Source organism: Stegastes partitus, unplaced genomic scaffold, assembly GCF_000690725.1.
Source record: "Stegastes partitus isolate 25-593 unplaced genomic scaffold, Stegastes_partitus-1.0.2 Scaffold332, whole genome shotgun sequence".
Taxonomy (NCBI): Eukaryota; Metazoa; Chordata; class Actinopteri; family Pomacentridae; genus Stegastes; species Stegastes partitus.
In genome coordinates this window covers 243,287-252,455 of record NW_007578063.1, presented here as the reverse complement: position 1 = coordinate 252,455, position 9,169 = coordinate 243,287, and the positions used below count along the sequence as shown (strand labels likewise).

At 45.2% G+C, this 9,169-nt stretch overlaps 1 protein-coding gene across 1 annotated transcript in view; it reads right to left on the bottom strand.

Annotated features, from left to right (window-relative positions):
* Positions 1-3,328: 3,328 nt before the first annotated feature.
* The window catches only part of sema6bb (sema domain, transmembrane domain (TM), and cytoplasmic domain, (semaphorin) 6Bb), a 147,967-nt gene continuing 142,126 nt past the window's right edge, over positions 3,329-9,169 (bottom strand). Inside the window, exon 17 of the mRNA XM_008283900.1 lies at positions 3,329-7,635. Within this exon, the coding sequence (XP_008282122.1) occupies positions 6,728-7,635 (908 nt within the window). The 3' untranslated portion in view covers positions 3,329-6,727. The remainder of the gene's footprint in view (positions 7,636-9,169) is intronic.

Genomic DNA, 9,169 nt, shown 5'->3' with positions numbered 1-9,169 from the left:
GCTTTCCACTAACATGTGTGGTGGAATTACACCAATATGTCATTTCAACAGAGTCACAGGTGCATTCAAAGCTTTTTAGTCCATGAAGGAGTTATTTTCACGGCAAAAACTTCCAAAAACGTAACTTTAACACACACTGATGAGTTTTTGAGGGTTTAATCGTGGCCTAAGAGAGACTTAGGGTGTGCATAATTATGAAGCAGCTTCATTACTTTTTGGTGAAATGGGCCAAAAGAAGAGATTTTGACTGACACTGAAAACGCTCTCGCATTAGCTCATCCACTGAACCGTGACCACCGGACAATTAGAGCTTTTGTTGCAAATAGCCAACTGACTTACAGATTTTAAAATAAGTGCAAATTAGGTGGAAAAGACTTGGGGACGATATAACACGAGGCTACTGAGAAGCCACGGTCCTTTCATGGCAACATATTCCAGAGCAACAACCTATAACAACAACCCACATATAGAAGACTGAAACAGATTTTTTTTTAAAGGTTTTATGGACAGATGGAATGAGAGTGAGTCTTGATGGGCAGGATGGACGGATCAGGGTCAAGCAAAGTGGAGGAAGGGTACAGGTAATGACAGCTCTCTTTAAAGGTGAGCTAGTTGGACCTTTTTGAGGACAAAACATCTACTTCCAAACCTGCTGCCAGTTCCTAGAAGACACCATCTTTAAGCAGTTGTACATGAGGACATCTGCAGCGTTTAGGAAGGTCATGACCTTTACGCTGGACAATGCTGCCTCAAAGATGATCGAATAATGACTCGGATAGTACCGAGAACTTGTGGTCCCTTCTCAAATGTGGAATTTACAACAAGGGAACACGATACATCTCTCTGAACAGCATTTGTGAGGCTGCGGCTGCTGTTTCAGTGAAAAATGATCACAGAGGCTCACGGCAGCTACAGAAAAGACGGACGAACATGTCCGAAAGGCCAAAAATGTTATCCGGACGTCATTTTATGTCACTTTTTTTTTGTTTCAGGTTCTCATAAGATTGAAAATGAACAACTAAAATAAGATAAGACAAGATAGAAGTTTATTAATCTCAAAGGAAAGAGGATAGATAACAAACTAAAAGTGACAAAAACACAAAGAGCAATTTTGGCCGACTGCTGCTCAGGCCGACGCTGGACGTAAGTTGGGAGGAATTGTTTTTTAGTTCTCTACTTTTATTGCTACCTAATAATTGCGTACACTTGTTTATTTGTCTGAAAACTCCCATTTCTTTTTCGGGTTTGAGGTTCAGAAACATTTTAGACTGACTGAGAGCGTTGTGTTGCTTCAACAGTAAGATTGCTCCTCAGGAACAACTTCTCTAATTACTGATCAACTCAACTAGATTATTTTAACTGCTGATTAGTTTTACATGCAAAACATTTAATGCACTGATAAAACACGATGCATTATTAAATAATTAAAGGCCCTGCACACCTACAAAGTTGGCACTCAGAAGTGGTCATTTATGCATAATAAATGTGTTTGCTTGCGATACATTAAGCACTCAAGTGGAGCAGAATTTTTAATTAAAGACTTTTTTCCTCGTAAGCGGATGAAAGTGAGGTAAGTTAATGATGTCTGCTTCCACCACTGTGAACTTAATGACACAATAAATGACAGAAATATATTGTGATACGACTCCACATGCTAAGAGTTTACTTCTGAAAGTTATTTGAGATTTAAAAAAAAAAAATTGAGACGCAGCAGTCAATGTCTGAGTGGTTTATTAGAATAAGAAAGTTGACATAGAGCAAAGTCTCCATGAGGAGTGACAGGCAGAGCTCAGGACAATGTGGAGAATGGTGAACAACTGCTGGAGTGTGTGCATGTCTGTGTGTGTCTGTGTCTGTGTGTGTGTGTACTGTGCAGTTGTCGGAGGGTGCATGCATGTGTTGCTTTTTTTTTTTTTTTGCGTGACGACAGACAGATTTCTTCGCGGACACAAGCACACACACACTTGCATGTACTGTACAAATTTCACACGTCGCTACTTCTGTACACACACAGAGGCTGTGTCGTCATGCAGCTACTGCACTTAAATTACATGTAAGCATTAAGGTTATGTACACGTAGTAGGGACATGTGTTGTCATCTGATGACAGCCTGACAGGCCCCCCACCCCCCTGGAGTGACTGGGTCGGGGGGTAGGGGTGGTGGTAGTGGTGATGGTGTCCAGCCTCTGGACGGCGGTAGGGGGGGGGTCCTTCACAGTAGCAGGAGACTCCACTCTGCAGGAGAACAAAAAACCTCCTTTTCAACCTCAGTCTTTATGGGTTAATCCACTCTACGTCCTCCTCTTCCTCTTTAATTCCCGTCGGATTCAAACAGGAACCACAACACCTGGGTGCTGCTCACAGTACTGCTTCATTTATAATATTAATCATGATAGTCATCAGGGTTCATTGTCGTCATCAAAATCCGGCACACCAGAGAATTGAACTTGAAAATCATACACGATAATATTCCATAGAAACCAAATATCTACCACGGAAACAAACGATAGAAAAGAAAACAAACATGACAGAAAAGAATGATCAGTGCTGACTAAATACATCTACAACTTTACAAAAATGCAAATGTTGATTTTGTTTTCGCCTTGTTTTTGTGCTTTTTTTTTTTTTGTCTTTTTTTTGTTTTCTCGTCCTCTCACACGTTGGCTTGGAAGGGAGCAGTTTTTTTTTTCCAAGGGAGCAGTTTTTTTTTTCCATGTCGCTACTTCCTGGTTTGCGTTGTTGGATTTGAATGCGAGTTAGTCTCCTCCCTTTTTCTGGACTTTTTTCTTTCTTTCTTTCTGGGGCGTAGAGCACATACAGCACGGTGGAGCGCTGTAGGGCAAAATGGCAGTTATTGGCTGGGAGGGGGGGCATCGCATCACTGGGCCACACGGCACAAACAACCCCAACACACAAAGGCATGGTCTCTTCAGCAAGCGCACAACATGATAAATAAAAAAAACAACAAACAAAGACAGTCAGACTGGGTCACAAAGTCTGGGTGGGAATTTCGTGTGGCTACGTGCAGAATAGAGATAAAGATGGAGAATGTGTGTGTGTGTGTGTGCAGGACTAGAGGCGATATATGCTACATTAACACACACCAAAAAAAACTCCAAACAAAATCACTTCTAAGCACAGGAAAGCAATTTACCGCATGAGAGGCTTCGAAAATGTCTAAAAAAAAAACCTGTTACGCATTAAGGATTTGATGTGAAATAAAGTGGGGGTTACTTTGATTTCTGTTTCTGACTCATTAAATTAACCAGCTCACCGTTAATGGTGACAAACACAATGAAAGCCCGCATGAGATAATCTGTTAAAAAAAAAAAAAAAGGTGGGCCTTGAAAGAAGACAGAGTGCAGCTGTTTAAGGAGGAGGAACAGGAATGACATGAAGTATGTAAAGAAACAGGGAGGATGACGGCTTCAATAAACACACCGGCTTCCACCTGAATTCTTTAGCTGCCCTGTAATGTTGAAATAACCGAATTATGCAGGATAACATCGTGTACTGTATCCTTCCCGTTTCAGGCGTGAGCTCCATTTCAGATCTTAATTCAATTGCGTCCTAAATTTGGTTTGAAGGGGCTCTGTTTGTGTGTGGCTGGTGGTTAAAAGAAAAAAAGAGGTGGTTGAAGCTCCCCTCTCTGGGCTGATGTGTCTGTAGTAATCTTCTCAGGGGCTCATCAGGCCATTTAAAGGGCTGGGAATGTACTTTGCCTAATCAAGCATGTTTAGTGAAACACCGGAGGAGATGCGGAGCGAGGACACGGCTGGCTGGGCACGCCGGCCGAGACAGAGAGGCCTCATTCACACACAAAACAGACACGCAGCACTCAGGCCACGGCAGAGATGGAGACACGTTTCAGGGGGGTGGTGGTGGTGGAGGAGGATTGAGAGCTCTGTATCCTCAATACTAATGACCTGTTTCAGGGCGGAATGTGTGAAGAATACACTGTACTAATGTGGCGAGGCGGTAATGCAGTAACATCACGTTCGCCTGCCTGACCTGCCCTCTCCGTCCTTGCTTTTATAAATCTCTTTCACTGGCTTGTCTCATATATTACCCCCCAGCTCTGGCTGTACATTTGTTAGGGCCGGGGAATTAAACCTCAACAGAAATGTGCTCGTAGAACTGTATCGAAAACTGTCAGCCGGTATCGAGTGTTTTTCAGATTTATGCTCTTGTTTACTCGTTCCCTCTGATCAGACAGTTCATTTACATCTAAATTTTGACAAATTTGCACCGTTCGAGTCGGGGGGAGTTGAAGCTTGATGTAGCAGAATTCAACTTTTACTGACTTTGTAGCTTTGGGTTATTGTGTTAAATGCAAAAAAAAGATCATTATGTTTCACAAATTAAGGTATAAAATGTGTAAAACAATAGCTGCAAACTAATGATGAGCGTAAAATCAAAACAGTTAATTTTGCGAGTCAGAAAACCAAAACAGCGAGTTCGAAGATGTTTGTTGTTGCATGCAATCTACTGCTAATATGAAAATATTCATTACAGCTGCCTGAAATGGAAAACAGTGGCCACATCTTTCTCAACTCAAACACTGTTTAGTCGTTTGTGCTGATCGTATCTATCATGTGAAGTGGAACCCATCTTCTTCATTTTAACTGCACTTCTTTGTGCGCACAATAATGGTTTACGGGTATTGTACAGCGCGTTCGTTTCCCATGCAAGGATCCGACACTGTGAGCACGCATTTGCGAGTGTTATGCAGCTATTAATGGCTCAATAGAGCAAAGAAAGGGGATGGGAAGAAAAAAGAAGAAGGGTAAGAATGACTGTAAATTTGATCAAAGCTGGTTTTTGCACTCAATATGAGTAACACATTCATGTATACAAGCCCTAAGAGACTCACACACACACACACACACACACACAAAAGCGCCGTCTTTACTAAACCATGACCCAGATGAACTAAAGCTATCTGCGGATCTACATTTGAATCAAGAATGGATGAAGCGCAGACAACAAAAAAAAAAACCAGACAACATCAAAAGATCACACAACGGAGTGAAAGAGTAACTCCACACCCAAGTATACCCATGCCCATCTGTTTTCTTTATCCCGCTTTTGTTGGGAAACACACTGAAAGCCAGAAAGGGATAAACCCACAAGGGATGACCATTGTGACGGTTAGCAGTGGCCCCAACCTCAACCTCAACCCCACAGCTTCTGCCCCTCAGCTCCTCCCTGTCCTGGCAAAAAAAAAACCCCCAGTGAGATGCCAGCGTGGGGGTGAAGCCGCGAGAGATGCCCCGAGTCTGGTTGGTTGTATCTCGCGTGGTGTCCTTCCTCATTGATATTCTGCGAGGCTTCGGCGGTGGGCTAGGTCCCTGACTCTTAACGGCCATTTGTTGCCGCAGTCTCCTCCTGCTTCTGGGGGGCACAAAGAGGCTCAGTGTCGGGGCAGAAGAGGCTGAATGGAGCTCCCAAGCGGCCGGGGCCTCACAGCCTCAGTCAGATAGCCAGACAGCCAGAGCTCACATTCCCTGCTTCAAAATGGACCGTGGAGCCCAGGGAGGCCTCGAGTCAGGTCACACAGACCCGGGCATACTGAGAGGCAGTAGGAGGGGGAGGAAGAGGAGTGGAGGTGTAGGGGTGTGTGGGGGTGGGGGGTAGATACTGTTCCGTTTTTCCCAGAGCTTTGCATTTATTTTCTGACGTCTCCAAGCTTCAGTTTGCTTTGCAGAGAAGACAGCGATATTATCAAAAATATCAAATGAAATCGGCTTCATCTTCATCCTTTCTTGCTTATTATTGCTCTCTTCAACTCTCCGAAGTGCTGGGAGTCACAAAAGTTACACAGGGTGACCGTCCCAACCGTCCCAACCGTCCCAACCTCTGATTGGTAAACACATAGAGCTTCAAGTAGACATAGAATAAAAATCTTTTGTCTCTCTGTGATTGTTTATAAAAAAAGAAAAGAAAAAAAAAAAACAATGTTATCATCACCAACTTCATTATATAGTTATACTTCACAGTTAAGCCAGGACGCTGGTTGGGGTTGTTGTGGCCACACATTCACTCACACACACTCACACACACACACACACGATCACAAACGCACTGCATGATTCATCGAGAGTCACTGCCCTCTGGCACAGCTACAACAGTTTTTAGTGTCATCTGAAATCCAAAGTAAAGCACATTGTTGTCTGCTGGATGCCACTGGCACGAAAAAAAAAACCCAAAACAAAACATAAGCAGAAACAAAACTTCACACTCAAAGAAGATCCATGGTGTCAAAACAGTGAACAAAATGGTGGAGGGAGACCTTTCACATTTGGCGCTGCGAGCGAAATTGTCATTTTTTAAAAATCTCCACAGTGTCCTTTTTTAAAGAAGACTCCCCTTCCTTTTGCATCCCTCTTTTTTTTCTTTTTCCACCTTTGCTGTTTTGTCCTGTGGTGTCAAAGTCACGCTCTGTGGGAGGTACCACTGACAGATCAGAGGGATGCACCTCAGATTACGAACAGGGGACGCAAGGAGAGCTTTCTCCTCTTTTTCAACTCTCTCTTTGATTCTTTTTCTCTGCGTCTCTCTCTTCAGTCAGCTGAATGACGTCAGAACATTGAATGACAGTGAGAGAGGACAGACAGGGTAAGGTTGGACCGGAACAGTGAGTCTGAGGGGTTGATTTATTCCAGTTTACTGTTGGAGGGAATGGGTTTATAGAGAGAGCTCGATGTCAGGCTTCACCTCCGGTACCTCACTGGCCACTGGGGGTGCGCTCTCCCATGTTCTTTCCTAGAAGATGACTGAAGTCAGCCAGTTCTCCCAGCCCTCGAGGCCCGTGCATGTCTGGCCTGATGAGGCCCTGGCGCTGAGGGTGATAGGGCGCTCCATTGTTGCTGTTGTAGTTGAGCGCCTCGTGACTCCAGCGAGGCTCCCCATAGTCCATGTGGGGAGTGGGAGCGGAAACCACCCTCCGCCGGTCGGGGGAATCCTGAGGCGTGGCGGGGTAGATGTATTCTCCCGCTGAGTTCCTCAGGGTGCCGGTGGGACGACTGCCACCGTGCTCCCCTCTCTGGGTGGCGAGGATCAGGTAGCGCTGGCGTTCCGTGTGCGGGGGCAGCACCACCTCCCCTGGGTCCTCTATCCGGACCATGCCCCCACCACCTCCGCCTCCGTGCAGGAACTTGGAGCTCAGGTAGATGACGGAGTTGTTGGGGCAGGGAGTCCCTACGGCAGTGAGGAAGGTCTGGCTCTGGTCCCAGTCGGAGTCTGGGAGGCGCATGGCCCGTTTCTGCTGCAGCGGCGTCTGCTCCGGGGTGGGCAGCAGGCCGGGGTCCATCTCTCCTTTAGGCCAGCCGTTGGGCGTGACGAAGGGGTTGTCTGCCTGCGAACGCCGCCTCTCCCCACCGCTGGTTCTTGTCACACTCATTACTGACCCGCTGCGGCCCTGTCCCAGCATGCTCTGCTCTTTGTCCCGTTTGCGGCGGGCGCCATTGGCTCCGGAGCCGCGGGAGTGCCGGTGGCGGTGACTCATGATCCAGCAGACCGTGAGGCCGGAGAGGATGGCTCCCGTTGCGAAGGCTGAAACAGCAGACACCACCAGCAGGTTCACAGACACCAGGCCGTCAGGCTCCTCAATGAAACTCTCCTGGAGCAGCATTCCTGCAGAGAGAAATAAAACCACAGAAAAAGAAGGCCATCAGTCAACCTGTGCAACCATCTAAATGGCATCAGTATTTCCTGTATTAAGCATGTGGGAGTTCAACAGCAAGACAAAATGACCTATTTTCTCTCTCCCCTTTGTGGGTGGGAGCGGTCACATGCTTTCCAGCCAAGGTAGCTCTGGCTAATTGCCTTCATTACGTAAAGTGGATGGTGATTTTAATAGCTATAATAACTGTCTTCCTGATTGAGAATAGCTCTCAACCCTAACATGTTTCACAACATTAGCCTCATAGGGGGAGATGCCAAGTCTGGTGCTAATGGTGAGTAATAAGCTGAAGTTTTCATACAATGAAAACCTGTTATATGTTCCATGTACAAGGGTGCTTCAAAGAGTCTCGGCCCTATCTGGAAACAACGGGTGTAACTCGCCATGACTGCACACTATAAGGCCTTATATCACTGTACGCAAAAATTCTAATGTTTGCCCTCATTTGTTTGCAGGGAATGCCCTTTGGTGATCAGCAGGTGAAAGAGAAGCCATAAAATGGACGAGAAAGAAGCCAAAGCTGTGATTAAGCACCTGCATAAAAAGTAATGACCTCCAGGGAAATCCACAGACACGGTCAACACACTTGGTGGAGACTCTCCTTGCTATTCAACCATAAAGAAGTGGGTTGCCGATTTCAAAATCAGTGACCATGGATTATCAAGAGGAGGCCGTAGACGTGTGACTGCACATAGTAAAAACCACGGACGTCCGTGTCCAGTTATGACTTCTTTCTTGTCCATTTTTGGTTTCCCTCTCACCTGCTGATTTTCAGAGGGTGTAACCTGCAAAGAAATGATGAAGAACAGCGAGTTAAGGCTGTAAAGTAGACTATTATGCCCCAAAACGGGCGTAACACTCCTTGTTTTTGGATGAAGCCCAAGTGCCCTCATACATGTTGTGTATTTTGACTTAAAACTATTTTGAGTAGCATAATTATCAGTTATGTTTATACAACCCCCACCCCAGAAGATAGATGCATCTGGTTTCAGATTTTTGTCTCGTGCACAAATAACAAATATGAGACATTTGTATTGCTTTTGGTTCAAGTAAATATACAGACATTTTTTTCTTTGCTGCATCTATATGCCAGACTTTTTGGGATCAACATAAGGCATCGTGTTTATAGATAAAGAGTACCATATCTGCAGACGAGACCATGAATTTCTGTATTTCATTGGTATAAGTACATGAGATGAACTCCCTGAGAGAGAACGGCTTATGAATTATTGAAGATATGAGTACAGCAAGACCGCAGCACGGGCAGCCATGGATCAATTAAAAAAATGCCAGAAGAAAAGTTGTTCTGTGCTGCGTGAGCTCCTGGGACCAACACAACGAATACATTGAAATTATGCCAAGGGAAGCAGATTGGAGGAGAGCAGACGAAGAAAAGAGGAGGGCGATACAGACAGAGAGAGAGAGAAGCCTAAAGCAAACTCGAACATTTGGGGCCTTAGACAAACAGTAGTAATAGTTGTTAAA